The following is a 25,888-nucleotide window of genomic DNA, read 5'->3' as shown; positions in this document are numbered from 1 at the left end:
ATGCTTCTTACGAAGCCACTCCTTCGTTGCCCGGGCGGTGTGTTTGGGATCATTGTCATGCTGAAAGACCCAGCCAGGTTTCATCTTCAATGCCCTTGCTGATGGAAGGAGGTTTTCACTCAAAATCTCACGATACATGGCCCCATTCATTCTTTCCTTTACACGGATCAGTCGTCCTGGTCCCTTTGCAGAAAAACAGCCCCAAAGCATGATGTTTCCACCCCCATGCTTCACAGTAGGTATGGTGTTCTTTGGATGCAACTCAGCATTCTTTGTCCTCCAAACACGACGAGTTGAGTTTTTACCAAAAAGTTATATTTTGGTTTCATCTGACCATATGACATTCTCCCAATCTTCTTCTGGATCATCCAAATGCTCTCTAGCAAACTTCAGACGGGCCTGGACATGTACTGGCTTAAGCAGGGGGACACGTCTGGCACTGCAGGATTTGAGTCCCTGGCGGAGTAGTGTGTTACTGATGGTAGGCTTTGTTACTTTGGTCCCAGCTCTCTGCAGGTCATTCACTAGGTCCCCCCGTGTGGTTCTGAGATTTTTGCTCACCGTTCTTGTGATCATTTTGACCCCACGGGGTGAGATCTTGCGTGGAGCCCCAGATCGAGGGAGATTATCAGTGGTCTTGTATGTCTTCCATTTCCTAATAATTGCTCCCACAGTTGATTTCTTCAAACCAAGCTGCTTACCTATTGCAGATTCAGTCTTCCCAGCCTGGTGCAGGTCTACAATTTTGTTTCTGGTGTCCTTTGACAGCTCTTTGGTCTTGGCCATAGTGGAGTTTGGAGTGTGACTGTTTGAGGTTGTGGACAGGTGTCTTTTATACTGATAACAAGTTCAAACAGGTGCCATTAATACAGGTAAAGAGTGGAGGACAGAGGAGCCTCTTAAAGAAGGTCTGTGAGAGCCAGAAATCTTTCTTGTTTGTAGATGACCAAATACTTATTTTCCACCATAATTTGCAAATAAATTTAATGAAAAATCCTACAATGTGATTTTCTGGATTTATTTTCAAATTTTGTCTGTCATAGTTGAAGTGTACCTATGATGACAGTTACAGGCCTCTCTCATCTTTTTAAGTGGGAGAACTTTCACAATTTGGTGGCTGACTAAATACTTTTTTGCCCCACTGTATACAAAAGTACGTTGCTTTTCCCAAATAATAGTCATCAATCATCACTATGTAAGGCATTAGAGTATTGCTATGAACTATTGAGCAATCAGTTGTGATGGGTGGGACATTTTTGTTGGAACAAGAACCATCATCGAACTCGTACATAAAATACGATTGGCACATGTGGCATACCAACCAATTCAGTGGCCTTGTGGTTAGTGTCTGCCCTAAGATTGGAAGATTAGGGTTTTGATCCCCAGTCAAGTTATGAAATGCCTCTCTGCTTGGCACTCAGCACTGTGTCCTGTCCATAGGCAGGTTGGCATTTATTGGTCACTAGCTGGCACAGCCACAGTCATAAAATCAGATTTTAAACCCAACCTCACCCACACTGCTAACCCTAATGCTTAACCTTAAATTAAGATCAAAAAAGCCTAATTTTTGTTTTTATAGATTTTTATGAGATAGCCAATTTTTACTTGGCAGCTGGCCCATCTAGTAGAAACTGCTCAGTTCTGCCTCCAGGGCAAGATTCATAACAAATGTCAACCTGCGTCCATAGGGTGTATATGTACTTGTAGACCAAGATGCCTCCCACTATAGAAACAGGCTCCGACAAGGCTTACTTTACTTACATGTGGCATAAGACCTAGATGCACTATTGTAAAGTGGCTGTTCCACTGGATGTCATAAGGTGAAAGCACCAATTTGTAAGTCGCTCTGGATAAGAGCGTCTGCTAAATGACTTAAATGTAAATGTAAATGTAATAAGGATCAAAGAGGCAGACAAGAGCCAGCTGGGCTTTAAATTGTCATTTATTGTCTCATCTTCTTTACAATCATGATTGTTCTGGACAATATGCAATGAAACTACTGAGATAGATGTGGAATTAGATGCATCATCCAAATGTTTCTCATATTTGTATTTGGCTGGACAAAAACACACTTTTTATGATATGACCTAATCTCAGTTACATATACCCGGTCTTATCAGATTGGCCACACATTAGGATTTATGCACATACTCCAAAAGTTTGCATACAATAAGCACTAACTAACAACTCAAGTAGGACTTTGAAATCCTCGCAAAGTAGACATTTCCTGCCCTATTGGTACAGAGAAAAATAGAGAGCCGTCCCAAACACAACCTATAGTACCTGTTTTGAATACTGAGCGAGTTGAATCCCAGCCAAAACAATATAACTTCATACTAATGACAGTTTACCCAAATACTGTAGTACCACAAAAGTAATTTTTATCACTAAACTTAACTTGAATGACAAAGCTTGAGTGATTTTTCTGTAGTCAGATGAGGTTGCAACGACACTCCTATGCACCTCCCAGACACTCCTATGCACCTCCCAGACACTCCTATGCACCTCCCAGACACTCCGATGCACCTCCCAGACACTCCTATGCACCTCCCAGACACTCCTATGCACCTCCCAGACACACTATCCAAAATGGATGAGGACAGAAGGGTCTGTGTGCGTGCATCCTCGTGAGAGGATAGGTGAATCGAGCATGTTCCTAGAGGGGCTTGTGTATTCCTCTGTGGATCAGCAGCCGCCGGTCCCTGCATAAAGACAACAAAGAAAAACACAGTTGGTCAGGACAGAGGAGCAACTCTGAAAATGTCATGTGGAGACCTGCACCACCTATTGAAATGTACCTTTTGGTAGGTGAATCATGTGACAAATGAGGTTCTAAGGTGGTTAGTTAAAAAAACAAACATGTCTTCGTATTAATAAAACACAACAATAACTGCACCATTTCATTTTAGTAGGAGAGAATGGAGAATTGTTGTATTTACACTTGAGCTGTGATATTGCTGTCACCTTTTGACCATCAGTAGTAATGTTGTCAGTCCTATTAACACCGTCATTGTTCCAACCACAGCCAAGAATGGGGAAGATGGTGGCCACTCATCTGGATGGATAATCTGCATTTTCTCTTCTGAGCAGAAGGGATATACAGTGCAGTTGGGAAGTATTCAGACTCCTTGATTTTTTTTCCTGACAGCCTTATTCTAAAATGGATTAAACTGTTGTTTTTCCTCATCAATCTACACACAATACCCCATAATGACAGAGCAAACAGTTAAAAAAAAATGTTTTGCTAATTTATTTAAAAAACAAAACAGATACCTTATGTAAATAAGTATTCAGACCCTTTACTCAGTACTTTGGCAGCGATAACAGCCTTGAGTCTTCTTGGGTATGACGCTACAAGCTTAGCACACCTGTATTTGAAGAGTTTCTCCCATTCTTCTCTGCAGATCCTCTCAAGCTCGGTCAGCTTGGATGGGGAGTGTCACTGCATAGCTATTTTCAGGCCTCTCCAGAGATGTTCTGGATGGGCCACTCAAGGACATTCAGAGACTTGTCTCGAAGCCACTCCTGCACTGTCTTGGCTGTGTGCTTAGGGTCTTTGTCCTGTTGGAAGGTGAACCTTTGACCCAGTCTGAGGTCCTGAGAGGTCTGGAGCAGGTTTTCATCAAGAAGCTCTCTGTACTTTGCTATGTTCATCTTTCCCTCGATCCTGACGAGTCTCCCAGTCCCTGCCGCTGAAAAACATCCCCACAGCAAACTGCTGCCACCACAATGCTTCACGTAGAGATGGTGCCAGGTTTCCCCCAGACGTGACACTTGGCATTCAATCTTGGTTTCATCAGACCAGAGAATCTTGTTTCTCATGGTCTGAGTCCTTTAGGTGCCTTTTGGCAAACTGCAAGCAGTCTGTCATGTGCCTTTTACTGAGGAGTGGCTTCCGTTTGGCCACTCTACCATAAAGGTCTGATTGGTGGAGTGCTGCAGAGATGGTTGTCCTTCTGGAACGTTCTCCCTTCTTCACAGAGGAACTCTGGAGCTCATTCAGAGTGACCATTAGGTTCTTGGTCACCTCCCTAACAAAGGCCCTTCTCCCCCTTACGCTAAACACTGCTCCATATGTAGTAATTTGTGCAGCGCAAGTGCAATAAAGACAACCTAGAAGGTGACCACAGTCATGCAACGTGTTTGAGGTGATCAATTTGAGCAAGGCAAGGTGTATAATTGCTTATCTTAAATCACGTAATGAGTAGTTATTTGTAGATTACTTATTCTACTCAGTCCGACTGTAACAAAGACAACCTGGAACATGTCCACAGCCTTATATCCACTGGCAAGTAACAGTAATGTTGAGAAGCAGGGGTTCTTTACCTCACCCTAATCTGTGCAGTGCGGCTGCAATAAAGACGACCTGGAACGTGACCAGTCATGTTTACACTGGGCTTCCCTGTCAGGCAGGTAACAGATGTTTAGTAGTCGCGGGTACTCTCCCACACACTTCACCACTGTGCTCTCGGGTGCGAGTGCTGCTCAGAGACCCCTTTGGTTGTCCTGGTGACTCGGGTGTCCCTTCAGGATACCCCTCACTGGCCTCACAGTGGTATGTTCCATGAGCAGAGCTTCCTTCACTGATGGGACACTGTAGACGTGTGCTGTAGTTTGCTGGTGTGGACACTGGGGGGGGGAGAAATGTTTCCAGGTCATTTACCACTTGTGTTTTGAGTTGTAGATTGGTGGACACAAGTAAAATCTCTGCACATATGGTACATTTCCCCAAATTTCATAATCATACTGTAGATCCCTCTTTTCATGCAGTGATGAGATGAGGGAATGATTGAACATTCAAATGAACAACGACAAATGAAACGAAGCAGAATCTAATTTTAACTAGAGATATTACTCATTATTATTCAGCCAAAATCTCTCATGTATGACATTAAAGAAGCAATTGAAAACTACTCAGACAGAAGGGAACGGCACCGGCATCACTCACCAGCGATGGTAAGAATAACATTAGCGTATATGAGTGGAGTGGTGGAAGTCTTGTAGTAATGTGTGTAAGTTCCTTCGTCTGTGACAGAGGCGATGAGCAGGGAGCAGTTCCAAACCTCTATGTTTGGAAAATAAGGAAAATAAGAACAATCCTAAATGTATTTTTGATACTGTCGCAAAGCTAACGAAAAAGCAGCATTCCCCAAGAGAGGATGGCTTTCACTTCAGCAGTAATAAATTCATGAACTTCTTTGAGGAAAAGATCAAGATCGTTGGAAAGCAAATAACGGACTCCTCTTTAAATCTGCGTATTCCTCCAAAGCTCAGTTGAGTCTGCACAACTCTGCCAGGACCTAGGATCAAGGGAGACACTCAAGTGTTTTAGTACTATATCGCTTGACACAATGATGAAAATAATCATGGCCTCTAAACCTTCAAGCTGCATACTGGACCCTATTCCAACTAAACTACAGAAAGAGCTGCTTCCTGTGCTTGGCCCTCCTATGTTGAACATAATAAATGTCTCTCTATCCACCGGATGTGTACCAAACTCACTAAAAGTGGCAGTAATAAAGCCTCTCTTGAAAAAGCCAAACCTTGACCCAGAAAATGGGGCGGCAGGGTAGCCTAGTGGTTAGAGCGTTGGACTAGTAACTGAAAGGTTGCAAGTTTGAATCCCAGAGCTGACAAGGTACAAATCTGTCATTCTGCCCCTGAACAGGCACTGTTCCTAGGCCGTCATTGAAAATAAGAATTTGTTCTTAACTGACTTGCCTAGTAAAATAAATGTTAAAAAAAAAAAAAAAAATGAACTATCGGCCTATATTGAATCTTCCATTCCTCTCTAAAATGTTTGAAAAATCTGTTGCACAGCAACTCACTGCCTTCCTGAAGACAAACAATGTATACGAAATGCTTTAGTCTGGTTTTAGGCCCCATTTTAGCACTGAGACTGCACTTGTGAAGGTGGTAAATGACCTTTTAATGGTGTCAGACCGAGGCTCTGCATCTGTCCTCGTGCTCCTAGACCTTAGTGCTGCTTTTGATACCATCGCTCACCACATTCTTTTGGTGAGATTGGAAACCCAAATTGGTCTACACGGACAAGTTCTGGCCTGGTTTAGATCTTATCTGTCGGAAAGATATAAATTTGTCTCTGTGAATGGTTTGTCCTCTGACAAATCAACTGTAAATTTCGGTGTTCCTCAAGGTTCCGTTTTAGGACCACTATTGTTTTCACTATTTTACCTCTTGGGGATGTAATTCGAAAACATAATGTTAGCTTTCACTGCTATGCGAATGACACACAGCTGTACATTTCAATGAAACATGGTGAAGCCCCAAAATTGCCCTCCCTAGAAGCCTGTGTTTCAAACATAAGGAGGTGGATGTGGAAGTGGGTGCAAACTTTCTACTTTTAAACTTTTAGACAAAACAGAGATGCTTGTTCTAGGTCCCAAGAAACAAACAGATCTTCTGTTGAATCTGACAATTAATCTTGATGGTTGTACAGTCGTCTCAAATAAAACTGTGAAGGACCTCGGCGTTACTCTGGACCCTGATCTCTCTTTTGACAAACATATCAAGACCGTTTCAAGGACAGCTTTTTTCCGTCTACGTAACATTGCAAAAATCAGAAACTTTCTGCCCAAAAATGATGCAGAAAATTCATCCATGCTTTTGTTCTGGCCTTCTAGGTTACACTACTGCAATGCTCTACTTTCCCAGCTACCCGGATAAAGCACTAAATAAACTTCAGTTAGTGCTAAATACGGCTGCTAGAATCCTGACTAGAACCAAAGAAATGTATCATATAACTCCAGTGCTAGCCTCCCTACACTGACTTCCTGTTAAGGCAAGAGCTAATTTCAAGGTTTTTACTGCTAACCAACAAAGCATTTCATGGGCTTGCTCCTACCTATCTTTCCGATTTGGTCCTGCCGTACATACCTACACGTACGCTACGGTCACAAGACGCAGGCCTCCTAATTGTCCCTAGAATTTCTAAGCAAACAGCTGGAGGCAGGGCTTTCTCCTATAGAGCTCCATTTTTATGGAATGGTCTGCCTACCCATGTCAACCTTTTTACGTCTTTATTGAAGACTCATATCTTCAGTAGGTCATATGATTGAGTGTAGTCTGGCCCAGGAGTGTGAAGGTGAACGGAAAGGCTCTGGAGCAACGAACTGCCCTTGCTGTCTCTGCCTGGCCGTTCCCCTCTCTCCACTGGGATTCTCTGCCTCTAACCCTATTACAGGGGCTGAGTCACTGGCTTACTGGTAATCTGCCATGCCATCCCTAGGAGGGGTGCGTCACTTGAGTGGGTTGAGTCGCTGACGTGGTCTTCCTGTCTGGGGTTGGCTCCCCCCCTTGGGTTGTAGGCTATACTCGACCTTGTCTCAGGGTAGTAAGTTGGTGGTTGACGATATCCCTCTAGTGGTGTGGGGGCTGTGCTTTGGCAAAGTGGGTGGGGTTATATCCTGCCTGTTTGGCCCTGTATCATCGGATGGGGCCACAGTGTCTCCTGACCCTCCTGTCTCAGCCTCCAGTATTTATGCTGCAGTAGTTTATGTGTGGGGGGCTAATGTCAGTCTGTTATATCTGGAGTATTTCTCCTGTCTTATCCAGTGTCCTGTGTGAATTTAAGTATGCTCTCTCTAATTCTCTCTTTCTTTTTTTTCTCTCTCTCGGAGGACCTGAGCCCTAGGACCATGCCTCAGAACTACCTGGCATGATGACTCCTTGCTGTCTCCAGTCCACCTGGCCGTGCTGCTGCTTCAGTTTCAACCTTTCTGCCTGCGGTTATGGAACCCTGACCTGTTCACCGGACATGCTACCTGTCCCAGGCCTGCTGTTTTCAACTCTCTAGAGACAGCAGGAGCGGTAGAGATATGAAAAGCGAACTGACATTTACTCCTGAGGTGCTGACTTGTTGCAGCCTCGACAACTACTTGTCATTATTATTATTTGACCATGCTGGACATTTATGAACATTTGAACATCTTGGCCATGTTCTGTTGTAATCTCCACCCGGCACAGCCAGAAGAGGACTGGCCACCCCTCATAGCCTGGTTCCTCTCTAGGTTTCTTCCTCGGTTTTGGCCTTTCTAGGGAGTTTTTCCTAGCCACCGTGCTTCTACACCTGCATTGCTTGCTGTTTGGGGTTTTAGGCTGGGTTTCTGTACAGCACTTTGATATATCAGCTATATATAAATAAATAAATTGGAAAAAAACATCTGTCTCATATCCTTGACAGTTTTAGACAGAAGAGAAATGCTACGTCACAAGCTCCTCAGATTGGGGCTGGCAATTGCCGGGAACCTCATGATACAATATTATCACAATATAGTGTCAATACCATATGTATTAAGATTCTATATGTATACTACATGACCAAAAGTATGTGGACACCTGCTTGTCGAACATCTCATTCCAAAATAATGGGCATTAAAATGGATTTGGTCCCCCATGCGATAACAGCCTCCACTCTTCTGGCAAAAGGGCTATATAAGATTTGGGAACATTGCTTTAGGGATTTACTTCCATTCAGCCACAAGCATTTGTGAGGTCGGGCACTGATGTTGGATGATTAGGCGTGGCTCACTGTTGGCATTCTAATTCATCCCAAAGGTGTTCGATGGTGTTGAGGTCAGGGCTCTGTGCAGGCCAGTCAAGTTCTTCCACACCGATCTCGACAAACCATTTCTGTATGGACCTCGCTTTGTGCACGGGGGCATTGTCATACTGAAACAGGAAAGGGCCTTCTCCAAACTGTAAGCACAGAATTGTCTAAAATGTCATTGTATGCTCTAGCGTTAAGATTTCCTTTCAGTAAAACTAAGGGGCCTAGCCCGAACCATGAAGCACAGCCCCAGACTATTATTCCTCCTCCACTAAACTTTACAGTTGTTACTATGCATTCAGGCAGGTAGCGTTTTCCTGGCATCCGCCAAACCCAGATTTGTCCTGCCATATGGTGAAGCGTGATTCACCACTCCAGAGAACGTGTTTCCACTGTTCCAGAGTCCAATGGCGTCATGAAGCTACCTGTGGTGAAGTTGCTTCCAGAGGCAGTTTGTAACTCGGTAATGAGTGTTGCAACTGAGAACAGAAGATTTTTACACGCTTCAGCACTTGGCGGTCCCGTTCTGTGAGCTAGTGTCACCTACCACTTCACGGCTGAGCTGTTGTTGCTCCTAGACATTTTCACTTTACAATAACAGCACTTACAGTTGACCGGGGTAGCTCTAGCAGGGCAGAAATTTGACAAACTGACTTGTTGGAAAGGTGGCATCCTATGACTGTGCCACATTGAATGTCACCGAGTTCTTCAGTAAGACAACTCTACTGCCAATGTTTGTCTATGGAGATTGCATTTTATACATCTGTCAGCAACGGGTTTGGCTGAAATAGCTGAATCCACTATTTTGAAGGTGTGTCCACATACTTTTGTATACATAGTGTATCACAATTCTATATGTATTAGGATTCGATACTGTGATTTTATTGCGATTTGATGTTCCAAACATATTGTGATTCGATGTTCCAAACATATTGATCACTATTTCTGCTGCAAATGGACAAGAGATCCTTTTGAAAATTAGTTTTGGAGATAAAAGTGCTGAAAACACATTCGCTCACCATTTTAAGAATACGTTTTAGTTCAGGTACAATCGGCAACAATAGTATCGCAATTTCCCCCTACCCTTCCTCAGATAAGGCTTTTTTGCCCGTCTGTAGGGGTACACTATAGCTTTTTAAGTGCCGCCTCGAAACCTCATTGGGAGATGGTGGCTAGTGTCTGTGTTTACATAACATTTCAAGGAGACATCTTCATATCTTGGCACCACATATAATGTGCTTTCTGCAACCACATGTTTACTAGGTACATATGTGGTTTAACTACTGGCACGTATTTGGGATTGAATTTGTGGTCTTGTGGCTGTGTCAGGTGTCCCTTCTTCTTTTCCAGAGTCTATTTGTGTCTATTTTAATTCAATTCTACCTAGGCCAAACCTTCAACGTTTGATAGACTGTATGCCTACTTTGTATTACCAATGGTATTGTAGGGTATGGTGGGACAGGGAAACGAACCTGAGTCACTGGCATGAAAGGCAAACACCCAACTCATCTTTCCAATAGGGTTAACTCACTTTGTGGGGATTGCAACTTGGCTCGTTACACTGCCCCTCCGAATGGGATGGCACGTACCCATGATTCGACTACTCAGCCCCCTCACACGTCCGGGCCTTGCGTTCTGATGGCCTCACAACCGCCATCCTACTTCTGACACCAATGTAGTGAGCACGGGGAAGGGAAGCAAACCCGGGTCGCGAACACTTGGTGGGAATTATAATGTGGCCCATGTAGCAAAGATCGCAACAGTATGATTCATTGTATTATGATATTCTGAATTTGAGACCACATCTAGGAAGGCTTCTGGGGTTTATTGAAAAAAAGATAGAAAACCAAGGAGCAACCTGTTCTGTTTTGGTGCTTAGCCTGCAATTGTACTGGTGCTATGTTGAAAAATACATATCTGGAATTCTCACAATATGATCCATTTCAATCCCTATTTTCTGAATTATTTACATGTCTGTATGGCAGAATATAACAGACTTACCAGTGGGGCACACAGAGGCCAACTACTGTCCACATGCTTTTGTTAAACCTACAGCAAAATAATGGAGATAATGAAGACAATAATTCAAACAAACAAACATAATACATACAAGTGTTTGTATAATGACATTGTTAATGTACTTTTAGCCTGGAATCTGCCCGTATAATTTAACTGGCTATATTGAACCTGGTTTACAACACTATGTCATACATAAACAACTTTCAAATGAAACACAAACATTTGCGAATGTAGAGGTGCAACTTTCTATGACAACATTAATTGAATCAAGAAATTGTTAAAGATGGACTTCATAAATGCTGTTATTCTTGATTTAATCATTCATAAATAATTTACCTCCACATGACATTGAACAGAAGTAAATGCAGAAACATACCTGTTAACGTGTTTTGCCCGCGAACAAAATGCAGTTCTTGTAACGGTCAGTCTGAGGATGAAAGTGAAGGTATTAAAAGTATCCCTCAACTTTTATGTTGACAGTCATTTGTGATTTGAAATGTCTTACCTGGAAAATAATGGACATCACTGCCCTCGTGTGGTCATGGTGTTCACCCCTCTCATTCGCTGCCGTAGATACAGACAACTACTCTCCAATATGTATTCATTGCGTGCCATGAGTGATTGACATGTTTGTCTACCAATAGTAATACATCATGGAAATGTTCTCGTCCAATCCAGGCAGAGGATATACCGAACCAACCGGAAACAACGTTAAATATAGCATGTAGAACAGTTGCTTTTTCTTGTCATTGCATACTCTGCAATTATAGTAAAAGTGCAGACATCAGGAAGCAGAGCAAATCTAGTTTCGTGTTAAGGTTAGTGTCCTTTAAAAAAAAATTACGTTACATTCGGTTTTGTGAAGACTTCTCTTTGGGACTTCTTGATGATAAGATTAGCTTGCTATACAGTAGCTAGCTACCACGGTCACGTGTCAGTTAACCCATTCATAGACTCAAACTAGCTTTAGCGCCTATTTTACGGTATAGTCCAGGGATAGGTGACATAATTGTTCCATTTTATGATACAAGTTTCACACTTGGTACACTAACACTAGATAGCCTAATGGACATTAGCTAAAGATTGGAGCCAGTCTGGGAAGCCGGTCAGTCAACCAGCCATCCAGATTTCCTGTTAGAAAATAGGTTAAAATAAATTCAAACAAAATGAAAATTACTTTGTAATGTTATTTACTCATTAAAGAAACCCTCACAGGTAGACAACGATTCTGATCATAAGATACTCGTAAGACCATAATATGTGCCATATTGAGGCCATTTTGACCATATTCCAGCAGTAAATTTCCCACACAACTTGGACATATTGAAATACGTATATTTTTGGCTATAAGTGCCATCGCAGATTTAGTCCATTACCCCCTGGCGGTCATTTCCAACATGGCTGCTGAAAAATAGTCTAATTAACCCAAGATGGGTAACCTGCTTGGATAGATGTCACCAGGGGTTCTCTGCACCGGTCAGAGAGCAAGCTGACGGCAGAGACAGTGCCAAAGTTCACATATTTATTGAGGACTTGTGGTTGGACATGGTAAAGTTGGATTTGTGTGTGGTTCTGCAACAGAGAAGATGCATTCCAAGCAGGTTGCATAACATAAAAGGTAAAGGTGATAAGGATTACTATTAAACCAATATATATCAAATAACAAAAATAAGGAAATACACATGGATAATAGGAAATAAACTTTCTCTTAACTTGGACACACACAACTGAAAAAAAAAAACTGGACAGGATTTAAGTACAAAAAAAGGTGTGAATGAGCCTGTCAGGGAAGTCCTGATAATTAGTGACAAGTGTGTGGCATTGAGAGAAAGGTGAAATCAACTTGGTTGATCAAGTTCATCTCAGTAGATTCCTCCTTTTGATGATCAGCGTGGCAGATGTGTTGCTACCTACCCTCACCACTTGGGGGCGTCCTGTCAGGAAGTCCAGGATCCAGTTGCAGAGGGAGGTGTTTAGTCCCAGGGTCCTTATGAGCTTTGTTGTACGCTGAGCTGTAGTCAATGAATAACATTCTCACATAGGTGTTAATTTTGTCCAGGTGGGAATGGGCAGTGTGGAGTGCAATAGAGATTGCATCATCTGTGGATCTGTTTGGGTGGTATGCAAATTGGAGTGGGTCTAGGGTTTCTGGGATAATAGTGTTGATGTGAGCCATTACCAGGCTTTCAAAGCACTTCATGGCTACAGACGTGAGTGCTACGGGTCTGTAGTCATTTAGGCAGGTTGCCTTTGTGTGCTTGGGCACAAGGACTGTGGTGGTCTGCTTGAAACATGTTGGTATTACAGACTCAATCAGGAACATGTTGAAAATGTCAGTGAAGACACCTGCCAGTTGGTCAGCACATGCCCGGAGCACACGTCCTGGTAATCCGTCTGGCCCCGCAGCCTTGTGTATGTTGACCTGTTTAAAGGTCTTACTCACGTCGGCTACGGAGAGCGTGATCACACAGTCGTCCTGAACAGCTGATGCTCTCATGTATGCCTCAGTGTTGCTTGCCTCAAAGCGAGCATAGAAGTGATTTAGCTCGTCTGATAGGCTCGTGTCACTGGGCAGCTCGCGGCTGTGTTTCCCTTTGTAGTCTGTAATAGTTTGCGAGCCCTGCCACATCCGACGAGCGTCGGAGCCGGTGTGGTATGAATCATTCTTAGCCCTGTATTGACGCTTTGCCTGTTTGATGGTTCGTCGCAGGGCATAGCGGGATTTCTTGTAAGCTTCTGGGTTAGAGTCCTGCACCTTGAAAGAGGCAGCTCTACCCTTTAGCTCAGTGCAAATGTTGCCTGTAATCCATGGCTTCTGGTTGGGGTATGTACGTACAGTCACTGTGGGGACGACGTCCTCAATGCACTTATTGATAAAGCCAGTGACTGATGTGGTGTGTTCCTCAATGTCATCGGAAGAATCCCGGAACATGTTCCAGTCTGTGATAGCAAAGCAGTCCTGTAGTTTAGCATCTGCTTCATCTGACCATTTTTTTTATAGACCGAGTCACTGGTGCTTCCTGCTTTAATTTTTGCTTGTAAGCAGGAGTCAGGAGGATAGAGTTGTGGTCGGATTTACCAAATGGAGGGCGAGGGAGAGCTATGTACGCATCTCTGTGTGGAGTACAGGTGATCTAGAATTTTTTTCCCTCTGGTTGCACATTTAACATGTTGATAGAGATTTGGTAGAACTGATTTAAGTTTCCCTGCATTAAAGTCTCCGGCCACTAGGAGCGCCACCTCTGGGTGAGTGGTTTCCTGTTTGCTTATTTCCTTATACAGCTGACTGAGTGCGGTCTTAGTGCCAGCATCTGTCTGTGGTGGTAAATAAACAGCCACGAAGAGTATAGCTGAGAACTCTCTAGGCATGTAGTGTGGCCTGCAGTTTATCACAATATACTCTACTTCAGGCGAGCAAAATCTAGAGACTTCCTTAGATTTCGTGCACCAGCTGTTGTTTACAAATATGCACAGACCCCCCCCCCCCCCCCTCGTCTTACCGGAGTGTGCTGTTCTATCCTGCCGGTGCAGCGTGTTTCCCGCTAGCTGAATATCCATGTTGTCATTCAGCCACGATTCCGTGAAGCATAGGATATTACAATTTTTGATGTCCCGTTGGTAGGATATCAGTTTATTGTCCAATGATTGCACGTTGGCGAGTAATATTGACGGTAACGGCAGCTTTCCTAGTTCTGCCTTCTGCGGGTCCGGACGAGGCATCCGGCTCTTCGTCCTCTGCCTCACTTCCTTTTGCGAAAAATTGGGATGTCTGCCCTGTGGGGTGTTTGGAGAATATCGTGTGAGTCCTGCTTGTTGTTGTTGAAGAAATCTTTGTCTAATCCGAGGTGAGTGATCGCTGTGCTGATATCCAGAAGCTCTTTTCTTCCGTAAGATACGGTTGCAGAAACATTATGTACAAAATAATTTACAAATATCGCTGGGGAAAAACACATAATTGCACAATTGGTTAGGAGATCGTAAAACGGCGGCCATCTCCTCCGGCACCGTGGTTCACTACATTCTTAAAGAAAATGATGTACTTTTTATTCCATACATTTTCCCTGGCTCACAAAAGTACTCTTTACATTTTGACTGCTTAGCAGGACAGGAAAATGGTCTAATTCACAACCTTATCAAGAGAACATCTCTGGTCATCCCTACTGCCTTTGATCTGGCAGACTCACTAAACACATGCGTAATTTGTAAATTATGTCTGTGTTGGAGTGTGCCCCTGGCTATCCGTAAATAAAATGATGCTGTCTGGTTTGCTTAATATAAGGAATTTGAAATAATTTATACTTTTGATTCTTAAGGATATTTTAGCAATGACATTTACTTTTGATACTTAAGTATATTTAAAGTACATTTACTATTAAAGTTCTCCCCAATTTCGTGGTATCCAATTGTTAGTAGTTACTATCTTGTCTCATCTCTACAACTCCCGTACAGGCTCGGGAGAGACGAAGGTCGAAAGCCATGCGTCCTCCGAAACACAACCCAACCAAGCCGCACTGCTTCTTAACACAGTGCGCATCCAACCCGGAAGCCAGCCGTGTCAGAGGAAACACCATGCACCTGGCAACCCGGTTGGCGTGCACTGCGCCCGGCCCGCCACAGGAGTCGCTAGTGCGTGATGAGACAAGGATATCCCTACCGGCCAAGCCCTCCCTAACCGGGACAACGCTAGGCCAATTGTGCGTCGCCCCATGGACCTCCCGGTCGCGGCCGGCTGCGACAGAGCCTGGGCTCGCACAGCTAGCAATGCGATGCAGTGCCCTAGACCACTGCGCCACCCGAGAGGCCCCACATAGTTCTACTTTTACTCAAGTATGACAATTGGGTACTTTTTTCACCACTGATCATGAGGTACTGTACCTCAGGGGAGAAATATCTCGAGACTTCCTTAATATTAGACATTGCACACCAGCTGTTATTGACAAATAGACACACACCACCACCCCTCGTCTTACCAGAGGTAGCTGTTCTGTCTTGCCGATGCACGGAAAACCCAGTGTCGTCGTTCATCCACGACTTGGTGAAACATAATATATTACAGTTTATAAGATGTTCTGTTGGTAAGATCGTCTCGAACGGAGCTCATCCAGTTTATTCTCCAGTGATTGCACGTTGATCAATAGAATGAATGGCAGGTTACCTACTGGCAGACAAATTCTCACAAGGGACTAGAATCTGTGCTGATTTTTTAATTAGAGAATAATAATTCACTTTTTCAATGCTAGTTAAGGATACTATAGTTATCACATTTTACGTTGGATTCATTAACTACAAAAAGATAAGAAGTGTTTTCATTTAAATTTTGGTGGTACCAGTGGCGTGTATTCATGGATGCCAAGGGAAGCCAGAATTCCCCAAAGAATTTACAACAAAAAATAATTTGTAAAAAATGTAATAATCATTTATCTTTCGTCTCTCTGTGTTTCATAAGTGTTATTCAACAAGTTGAATGTATCTCACTGGAGAAAGCATCCGAGCGAACAAAACAGTTATCTATTTGATGCTGTCTGGTCAAAATAGAGTATTACATTGTTGCAAGCATTTGGCCTCCCTTTATTAAATAATAGCCAACCAGCATTGAGCTAAAGTCAGTGATCTCAGCTGTGAATGGTCATAGTGTGCCAAAAAAAGTGTCAAAGGAAGCCAGTTTGGATTTGGCTTCAGAGCAATCACATCAGAAACCAAACATCATGGAGATAGGAATTTTGACTTTTTTTTTTTGCGATTCTGATCCAACCATACATTCATACATTGTGCGTTTAGTTGTCACTGTATTAGACTAAGCATAAGTGATTAGATGATGTTGAAGTTGAAATGGTGCTGGAAGAGTGGCGGCAACTCCTGTTTTCTTTACGACTTGCGGTAACTCTCTGTGGTTCTAAATGTATAGTTGTTTCATAGTCCGAAAATGTCAAACATTACCTTGCTTGACCTTGCTGTAGGTCATGTAACTGCTTGTTACATGCAATATGTTTTGTGGACTTCACCGGACAGATGTTGCTCTCTGGTTTTGTAATGAAACCATTGTGTGGTTGAATTTATTTTGCCACTGTGTCATCTTATTGTCTTGGCCTTAGGCCTATATATCACAGTGTCAATGCATGTATGAACTAACAGGTTATAGTGGGCTTGGCTTTTGGGGGGGGCTTGGCTTCCCCAGTGATGTTACTCACGCATCACTACTTGGGTGGAATCATTTAAAAGACCCAAATGCAGGACAACCGGATGATTTTGCTGGACATTCCCTGAACATTTTAGCCTACATTAATAAAAACATTTGGCAGTTAGGCCTACTGTCCTCTTCAAGTTTAGCTGGAATTTAAGCTGAAAGGATTTAAGAAATATGATTGGTTGACAATAGGCCTATCTGTGGCATTGGCCTACTTCTCGTCTTGCGCAGAATATCAAATCTCAACAACGATTGGAGAAGTGTTTAACATTACCAGTAGGCTCAGGCTACCACATCCTTATGATATATATATATATATGTTTTGTGACTGCAAGAGACAAGTTGTAATGTGTGACTAAAATAAGAGACAAATTAACCTTTTTTCTAAATTAATGTTGTTTGAATTTGTTGATAAAATGTTGGACATTATTGTTTTGTTGCGAAGTTCAGACATTGAACGTTCCTTCCACACCATTGTATTTTCGGGAAGAAAAAATATAAATATATGTAACGATTTTGGAGGTTTAAAAAGTAACAGTAAGGAACGATATAAGCCGTTACTTGTTTTGGTTCAAACTGGTTCAGAACTTTATTTTGCTGGTTGGAACAGTACTGGAACGGAACCCAAAAAATTGTTCTGTTAAAAAATGAAACGATTGGGAAATGATTTGGAATCCAACCCTTGGTGTAAACGGAAGAAGGACGCAAAACATTTCTTAAGCGGAAGCAAACGGAACGAATTGGGGAGGGATCTACCTGAATTTGTCCAATACAAACTCTAGTTTTAGTTGCAACTAATGATTACACCTTTGTTGTCACTGAAAAATACTGTCTTCTGCAACTGTAAAACAGTGGACAGTAAAGTGCATATTTTGCATTTGTGAAATAATTATTTTGATGTGATATGTTTTCTAAAACCGTAGTCCATTTGAGAATCTATTTAAGTTTAGATGGTATATTTGGCTGTTTTGGCTGCCAGAGACAATTTGCCTTTTAAATAGAACATGTACTGTAAGGTAGTCTATTATTGGGCTACTTGTCAGTATTCCCCAAATGTAGATTCAGATCAAAAGGCTCCGTGTGCGATTCTCACCGACCTAGCATAACGATACAACTCATAACAGTGATTCTGATAAGAGTCTGTATCGGTCAAGCATATCAATATGCAATGCAGTCTAAAAAATAAATATGATCATCATATAAGTCATTTTTCAGCAGGTGTGGATTGTGAAGATGGAGGGAGAGCATCCTCATGAGGAGAAGCAGACTGAAACTGCTTGCTGTGCATCCCAATGTCCCAAAGATGGAGAGGAAAGGCAGGGACAAGGGGCTATGTTATGGTCCATCCAGGAGGCAGTGGAGAGGCAGACCATGCAGATAGGAGCGTCCGCCTGTGGGGCAACGGCCGTAGTGGATGTCCTACAGGCCCTCGGCATCATTGTGGCACCCGAGACGGCTGACCGGTGTGTGCGGACGTGCCTGAGGAGGAACGAGGCGCCGCTTCCCGATTACCTGTTCTCCCGGAGCGAGGCTGGTATTGACCGCTTACTCTCCTTGTTCTTTTTAGCTAACAACTGTGCACTGTTTTCACAATAATCACCTGACAGCAATCTAACCTAATTACCACAATTTATGACAAGAATCTTTGGCTCCAACCCTGATTTGACTTAACACAACAGCCAAACACAACACTCATCCAGCAGTCTACTCTGACCACAACCCTTAGAACTTCCTCATTATACCATCATTTCTCTAACTGGACCACAGGCCCTCAACCATGACCACCAAATGCTCTGTTAACTGTGTTAACAACTGTGTGTGTGCGTGCTTGCGTGTTTGTGTGTTTCTGTATTTATTTTCCACTGTTGTATATCTGTGATACACCCTCCTCTCTGTCTCTTCCCCTCTCACAGGTGCCACACACGCACAGCTGATAGCTGGGGCGGAGCAGGCCAGTGGTGGGCGCGTGCTGGGACGCCACTTCCCCCTCCACCCTCGCCGGCGGGTGAGGCTGGTACCCTGGCTGGCACAGTGGATCCAGAAAGGGGCAGTGCCCGTGGCCACCATGAACATGCAGCTGGCAGTGCCAGAGGGAGAGGAGGTTCCCGACGCATGGCACCACCAACTCATCTTTGGGGTCGGACCCGACACTGTCTATATGACTAACCCCCTGGATGTGGGTAAGTCGTGTGTGTGTGTGTGTGTGTGTGTGTGTGTGTGTGTGTGTGTGTGTGTGTGTGTGTGTGTGTGTGTGAGAGAGAGTATAGCCTGTGTGACTTCATGCATTCTATGTCCCAGTGAGTGAGCGGGAGGTGCATCAGCGACTCTGCAGTGAATCTGTGTTGCTGATACGTCGAGAGGATGTGCTGCTGAGATTGACAGCTGACGCCCCTCTGTCTAGCCTATCAGACGACCAGTCTGACCCACGCTGGAAAGCCCTGGATGTGGAGGGTGAGAGAGAGATTACACTGATCTCTGTTACTCTGGTCATGTTCCCCTGCTCAGATATTGCATGCATCAACCAATGGTTGTGTGCCACGTCATCGACTGTTATGTAAAATACCTATCCAGCCACTTTAAGATCTGGCATGCGTCAGTAACGCCTGGGCACAGGAAGGCGCCCTATGTCTCTCTCTCTCTCTCTCTCTCTCTCTCTCTCTCTCACTCTTTGTCTCAGAATAACACACAATTTAGTTCTGCCAAAGCAGGATGTCAATTTTTTAAAAATATTTTTTATTTTACCTTTATTTTACTAGGCAAGTCAGTTAAGAACAAATTCTTATTTTCAATGACGGCCAATGACGCGTGTGTGTGTGCACACCTGTGCGTTTGTGTGCGTGTGGTCCTTTACTCCCTTAGGTCAATTGAGGCAGATGATTCGTGAGGAAGACCATGATGATGAAGATCAGTTTAGGATGAGCCATGTCGTGATCCCCGCAGCATACAGTTCAGGTGTGACGGTCTTCGCCCTCAGAGACTCAGACCAAGGACAGGAGCTTCTCCACACCCCTGAACTCCCTTTGCTTTGATATGGCTGGACAGTGGACACATCATTACCAAAAATCTTGCTCTGATTGGACAATGCATCTTTGACCTTCCCACTATTGTTACATGTATTCGGTGAGGGGAAATGTTCAGAAACTGGTGATATAAATGTCATTAATAGAGCTAACATGGTTCCTTATTCTACAGGTAAGAGAGGCTTGTCTGTTCTACATATTATATTTCTATCTGAACATCCAACAACGTTGCACCCTGCTGAATGTGCCCCAGGTGTATTCAGTGAGGTGAAGCACTCAAAAACAAAAAAGAAGCACTCAAAAACTATAGAATTGATAGAGCTGACTCAATTTCCTATTCAGACACAACTCATAATTCTGATATGTCTATCTACAGTGGGGCAAAAAAGTATTTAGTCAGCCACCAATTGTGCAAGTTCTCCCACTTAAGAGAGGCCTGTAAGAGAGAGAGGCACTTGAGAGAGGCCTGTAATTTTCATCATAGGTACACTTCAACTATGACAGACAAAATTAGAAAGAAAAATACAGAAAATCACATTGTAGGATTTGTAATGAATTTATTTGCAAATTATGGTGGAAAATAAGTATTTGGTCACCTACAAACAAGCCAGATTTCTGGCTCTCAGACCTGTAACTTCTTATTTAAGAGGCTCCTCTGTCCTCCACTCGTTACCTGTATTAATGGCACCTGTTTGAACTTGTTATCAGTATAAAAGACACCTGTCCACAACCTCAAACAGTCACACTCCAAGCTCCACTATGGCCAGGACCAAAGAACTGTCAAAGGACACCAGAAACAAAATTGTAGACCTGCACCAGGCTGGAAAGACTGAATCTGCAATAGGTAAGCAGCTTGGTTTGAAGAAATCAACTGTGGGCGCAATTATTAGGAAATGGAAGACATACAAGACCACTGATCATCTCCCTCGATCTGGGGCTCCACGCAAGATCTCACCCCGTGGGGTCAAAATGATCACAAGAACGGTGAGCAAAAATCCCAGAAACACACGGGGGGACCTAGTGAATGACCTGCAGAGAGCTGGGACCAAAGTAACAAAGCCTACCATCAGTAACACACTACGCCGCCAGGGACTCAAATCCTGCAGTGCCAGACGTGTCCCAATACTTAAGCCAGTACATGTCCAGGCCCGTCTGAAGTTTGCTAGAGAGCATTTGGATGATCCAGAAGAAAATTGGGAGAATGTCATATGGTCAGAGGAAACCAAAATAGAACTTTTTGGTAAAAACTCAACTCGTCGTGTTTGGAGGACAAAGAATGAGTTGCATCCAAAGAACACCATACCTACTGTGAAGCATGGGGGTGGAAACATCATGCTTTGGGGCTGTTTTTCTGCTAAGGGACCAGGACAACTGATCCGTGTAAAGCAAAGAATGAATGGGGCCATGTATCGTGTGAGATTTTGAGTGAAAACCTCCTTCCATCAGCAATGGCATTGAAACGTGGCTGGGTCTTTCAGCATGACAATGATCCCAAACACCGCCTGGGCAACAAAGGAGTGGCTTCGTAAGAAGCATTTCAAGGTCCTGGAGTGGCCTAGCCAGTCTCCAGATCTCAACCCCATAGAAAAACTTTGGAGGGAGTTGAAGCCAGCAACAGCCCCAAAACATCACTGCTCTAGAGGAGATCTGCATGGAGGAATGGGCCAAAATACCAGCAACAGTGTGTGAAAACCTTGTGAAGACTTACAGAAAACGTTTGACCTCTGTCATTGCCAACAAAGGGTATATAACAAAGTATTGAGATGAACTTTTGTTATTGACCAAATACTTATTTTCCACCATAATTTGCAAATAAATTCATTAAAAATCCTACAATGTGATTTTCTGGATTTTTTTTGTCTGTCATAGTTGAAGTGTACCTATGATGAAAATGACAGGCCTCTCTCATCTTTTTAAGTGGGAGAACTTGCACAATTGGTGGCTGACTAAATACTTTTTTGCCCCACTGTATAATATTGGCCAGTCGTGTTGTACACAATACATTTTTTATCTGAACATTCAGTAACGTTACTCCGACCTGAACGAGGCCCTGCTGCTGTACAGTAGGATATCCGTCCCTGACAGTAATACTTTGTTTGAACACTTTTCTGGGTCGTATTCACTGACATCAAGCAGAAGAAAATGAACCGAAACAGGGAGTGACTCCCTGAACTTACCCAATAACAAACATTCATTTTCCTATTCCATTGCATAACGTTTTGCTATAGTATGCACTAATGAATATGACCCTGATCTTATGTGTGTGTGATGTTAAGAGTAGCCTACTTGATGTATGCCCCTGCACCAGTGGAGGCTGCTGAGTGGAGAATGGCCCGTAATAAAGGCTAGAACTGCGCAAATAGAATGGCACCAAACACATAGAAACCATGTGTTGGGAGGACTTGATACCATTCCACTAATTCCGCTCCAGCCATTACCAAGAGCCCGTCCTCCCTAATTAAGGTGCCACCAACCTCCTGTGCCCTGCACATTGAAATCGTGCACGGTTTGAAACCATGTCTTCTGCAGCAGGACAATCAACCCTAATGCGCCACTCTGCAATACCAGATAAGCTAAATCTGTGGCACTGGGATGTAAATGTGATGCTGTGCTCATCTACACAGATACAGATTAGGTGTATATCGTGAGTGTGCTCATGATTTGCAGTTTTCTGTACTCAAGATTTTTGGCTACCACTTATTTGGCCAGTTTCCCAGACACAGATTAAGCCTGGTCCTTGACTAAGAATGATGTTCAATGGAGATTCTCCATTAACAGTAGCAGTTGAGTCCAGGACTAGGCTTGATCTGTGTCCAGGAAACCAACCAAATATGAAACCATGTTTAAATCAATCAACATGTATCTGTTGTGATGTTTGTCATTGTTAACTCCCTTTTATTTGTAAGCTATCAAAATACATAAAGAGTCGCAAGACCTATATATAACAACTCCCAGTCATTTATTGGGTAAAACACCAAAGTTTCGGCATCACTGTGCCTTCTTCGGGGTAATGTCATGAATGCTTGAACCAGGTTATGAAGACAAACGGTGCAATTAGTGTAACCAATAACAATAGTAAATGAATTGAGTGAAACTTAAATACAGTGCATTCGAAAAGTATTCAGATCCCTTTTTCCACATTTTGTTACATTACAGCCTTATTATAAATTGGATTAAATAAAAAAAATCCTCTTCAATCTACACTAAATACCCCATAATGACAAAGTGATAAAGGTTTTTAGAAATGTTTGCAAATTTATTCAAAACTAAAAACATTACTTATTTACATAAGTATTCAGACCCTTTGCTATGAGACTCGAAATTGAGCTCAGTTGCATCCTGTTTCCATTGATCATCCTGGAGCTGTTTCTACAACTTGATTGGGGTCCACCTGTGGTTAATTCAATTGATTGGACATGATTTGGAAAGGCACACACCTGTCTATATAAGGTCAAAGGGGGTCAAAGGAATTGTCCGTAAAGCACCAAGACAGGATTGTGTCGTGGCACAGATCTGGGGAAAGGTGCCAACATAATTCTGCAGCATTGATAGTCCCAAGAAGAGGTTTGGAACCAGCAAGACTTCCTAGAGCTGGCCGCCCGGCCAAACTGAGCAATTGTGGAAAAGGGCCTTGGTCAGGGAGGTGACCAAGAACCCAATGGTCACTGAGTTCCTCTGTGGAGATGGGAGAACCATCTCTGCAGCACTCCACCAATCAGGCCTTTATGGTAGAGTGGCCAGACGGAAGACACTCCTCAGTAAAAGACACATGACAGCCTGCTTGGAGTTTGCCAAAAGGCACCTAAAGGACTCAGAACATGAGAAACAAGATTCTCTTGTCTGATGAATGCAAAGCGTCACATCTGGAGGAAACCTGGCACCATCCCTACAGTGAAGCATGGTGATGGCAGTATGATGCTGTGAGGATGTTTTTCAGTGACGGGAACTGGCTGACTCGTCGGATCGAGGGAATGATGAACGGCGCAAAGTACAAAGAGATCCTTGATGAAAATCTGCTCCAGAGCCCTCAGGACCTCAGACTGGGGCGAAGGTTCACCTTCCAACAGGACAACGACCCTAAGCACACAGCCAAGACAATGCAGGAGTGGCTTCGGAACAAGTCTCTGAATGTCATTGAGTGGCCCAGCCAGAGGCCGGACTTGAACCCAATCAATCATCTCTGGAGAGACCGTTATTTATCTTTAACACATTTGCAAACATTTCTAAACTTTTTTTTTGCTTTGTCATTGTGGGGTATTGTGTGTAGATTGATGAGGGGAAAAAACTATTTAATACATTTTAGAATAAGGCTGTAATGTAACAAAATGTGGAAAAAGTCAAGCGGGCTGAATACTTTCCGAATGCACTGTATAATATTGAATTGTTTCCAAATTCATAAAATTTTTGTTACATCTAATATGTTGGTTCAACCATAATGCATAATAAGCATCAAAAGGGGGAACATATTGGGTGTACGCTAATAAGCCGTAGAAATAATATATTAATTTATAAGACTTATTGTTCTTAAGAAGGGCCTGAGATCCAAGTCAATTTTCAGACCACTAGGGGTCAATGTTTTTAGACAGGATATCCGGTAGGCCTCCCTCTGTTGTAGTAGGATCTCGAGTTTTACCTCCTTTCCTAGGTAGATGAACATGCTCAATGCCTGTGTATTTGATGGGAGAGGATGGTTAGCTTCAAAGTGAGCTGCTACTTGATAGTCAGTAGTCTTACACCTAATTGAGCTGCGGTGTTCAGCAATGCGTTATTTTACTTGTCTTTTCGTTTGTCCTATGTAGGCTTTCTCACATGTGATGAGAGATTACTCGCTTTCATTTTCTCTGAACACACAGACTGTTGAATTGTTTTTCTTCTTCGGTTTAGTTTTTTTTAGCAAACTGAGAGATTGAGATGTTCATTATTGCAGCATCAAGGGTTTTGTCCTTGTAGCCTCTCATTTTGAATTTATCTGTCATTTTCTTAGCATTGTCAAAATCTGACTGGTGGCCACAGATTCATTTAACCCTGCGTAGCTAGCTGTATGGTAGACCATTCTTGAGGGGAAGGGTATTCATACTATCCGCACGCAGCAGGGTATTGCGGTCTGTGGCCTTTGTGTATAACTCTGTGTGTAATGCATCACTCTCTTTGATCCATAAATCCAGGTAGTTTTATTTTTCTCTCATCAGTCTGCATGGGGATTTTGAGGAATTCAGAGCTCTTGTTTAGCAGAGTTTGGAATTAATTTAGTTCCTGCTGACTTCCTTCCCAGAGCGCAAAGACATCTTTGTATCTCTTCCATAGGAGTGTTTTACAAAGTAGGGTGTGTGTCTCTGTTTTGTAAATGAGTGCTTCCTCAATTTGTCCCACATACAGGTTTGCATAGTTGGGGGCAAAGTGGAAGCCCATGGCTACAACCAGGATTTGAAGGACAAATTCTGACACCAAGACAGTCATTATTGGATAATACCAATTCAGTGAGTTGCAAGGCAATCATTGGATGAAGCAAGTGAAGGGTCTCTCTGCTGAAGGAAGTGTTGCAGCGCCTGCAAGCCTCCAGTGTCTGGAATATTAGTGTACAAGCTCCACATCAAAAGTGGCCAGCAAGGTGCCCTCTGGTATCTTTAAGCCAATCAATGAGATCATGTGACTAGTCTCTTGTATTTGATGTAAGATGGTAGATTCTCAACCATCGGTTTAATGTGGTGTTCCAGACTTAGAAATATTGGACGTCACAGCGTTAAATGAAGCTACAATGGGTCTACCTGGGGGAGGAGATCATTTTTTGAGTAATTTAGCGACTATATAAAAGTTTATCTTAGGAAATTTCACACAAATTCACATAATTTTTTTGTGATTTGTCCTGATTCCAAACCGCTTTCCACTGTGGATGTGATATTATGCTGGAATTCTAGGGTAGGGACATAATTCAGTTTATGATAGAAGTCACATATAGATTGTTGTTGGTGACATTCATTCACATGGTCACATTTGTTTTGTATACAAATTCCTCCGGTCTAATTTTTTTAATGATAATCGAAGGATCTGATTGTAAAGTCCTTAAGAGCCATTCTCTCGTCTCTACTCAGGTTATCA

General features: G+C 43.0%; 1 protein-coding gene and 1 long non-coding RNA gene across 3 annotated transcripts in view; both read left to right on the top strand.

Annotated features, from left to right (window-relative positions):
• Positions 1–8,146, top strand: part of LOC115134549 (uncharacterized) — a 33,100-nt gene extending 24,954 nt beyond the window's left edge. Inside the window, exon 3 of the long non-coding RNA XR_003864336.2 lies at positions 7,641–8,146. This is a non-coding gene — a long non-coding RNA (uncharacterized LOC115134549). The remainder of the gene's footprint in view (positions 1–7,640) is intronic.
• A 3,123-nt stretch (positions 8,147–11,269) lies between these two features.
• LOC115145199 (uncharacterized) lies at positions 11,270–22,740 on the top strand. Of its 2 annotated transcripts, none has more exons than XM_029686565.2 (5): positions 11,270–11,406; positions 17,991–18,306; positions 18,686–18,952; positions 19,071–19,223; positions 19,632–22,740. In XM_029686565.2, the coding sequence occupies exons 2-5, from the start codon at positions 18,006–18,008 to the stop codon at positions 19,799–19,801; spliced, it is 891 nt and encodes a 296-aa protein (XP_029542425.1). In that variant the 5' UTR covers positions 11,270–11,406; positions 17,991–18,005; the 3' UTR covers positions 19,802–22,740. The 2 variants fall into 2 exon arrangements, with proteins under 2 accessions (XP_029542425.1, XP_029542433.1); XM_029686573.2 differs by having other exon boundaries at positions 17,988–18,306.
• The last annotated feature ends 3,148 nt before the right edge of the window (positions 22,741–25,888 follow it).

The sequence above is a fragment of the Oncorhynchus nerka genome, linkage group LG2 (genome assembly GCF_034236695.1).
Source record: "Oncorhynchus nerka isolate Pitt River linkage group LG2, Oner_Uvic_2.0, whole genome shotgun sequence".
Lineage (NCBI taxonomy): Eukaryota > Metazoa > Chordata > Actinopteri > Salmoniformes > Salmonidae > Oncorhynchus > Oncorhynchus nerka.
Note: the sequence above shows the minus strand (reverse complement) of the source record. Positions and strands in the feature narration are given on the sequence as shown.

Bases quoted from the DNA above. Each gene is read 5' to 3' on its own strand.
- LOC115145199 (XM_029686565.2), top strand. From the start codon at position 18,006: ATGGAGGGAGAGCATCCTCATGAGGAGAAGCAGACTGAAACTGCTTGC. The intron at 18,953-19,070 runs GTAAGTCGTGTG...TCTATGTCCCAG, and splicing joins GACTAACCCCCTGGATGTGG to TGAGTGAGCGGGAGGTGCAT. The intron at 19,224-19,631 runs GTGAGAGAGAGA...TTACTCCCTTAG, and splicing joins GAAAGCCCTGGATGTGGAGG to GTCAATTGAGGCAGATGATT.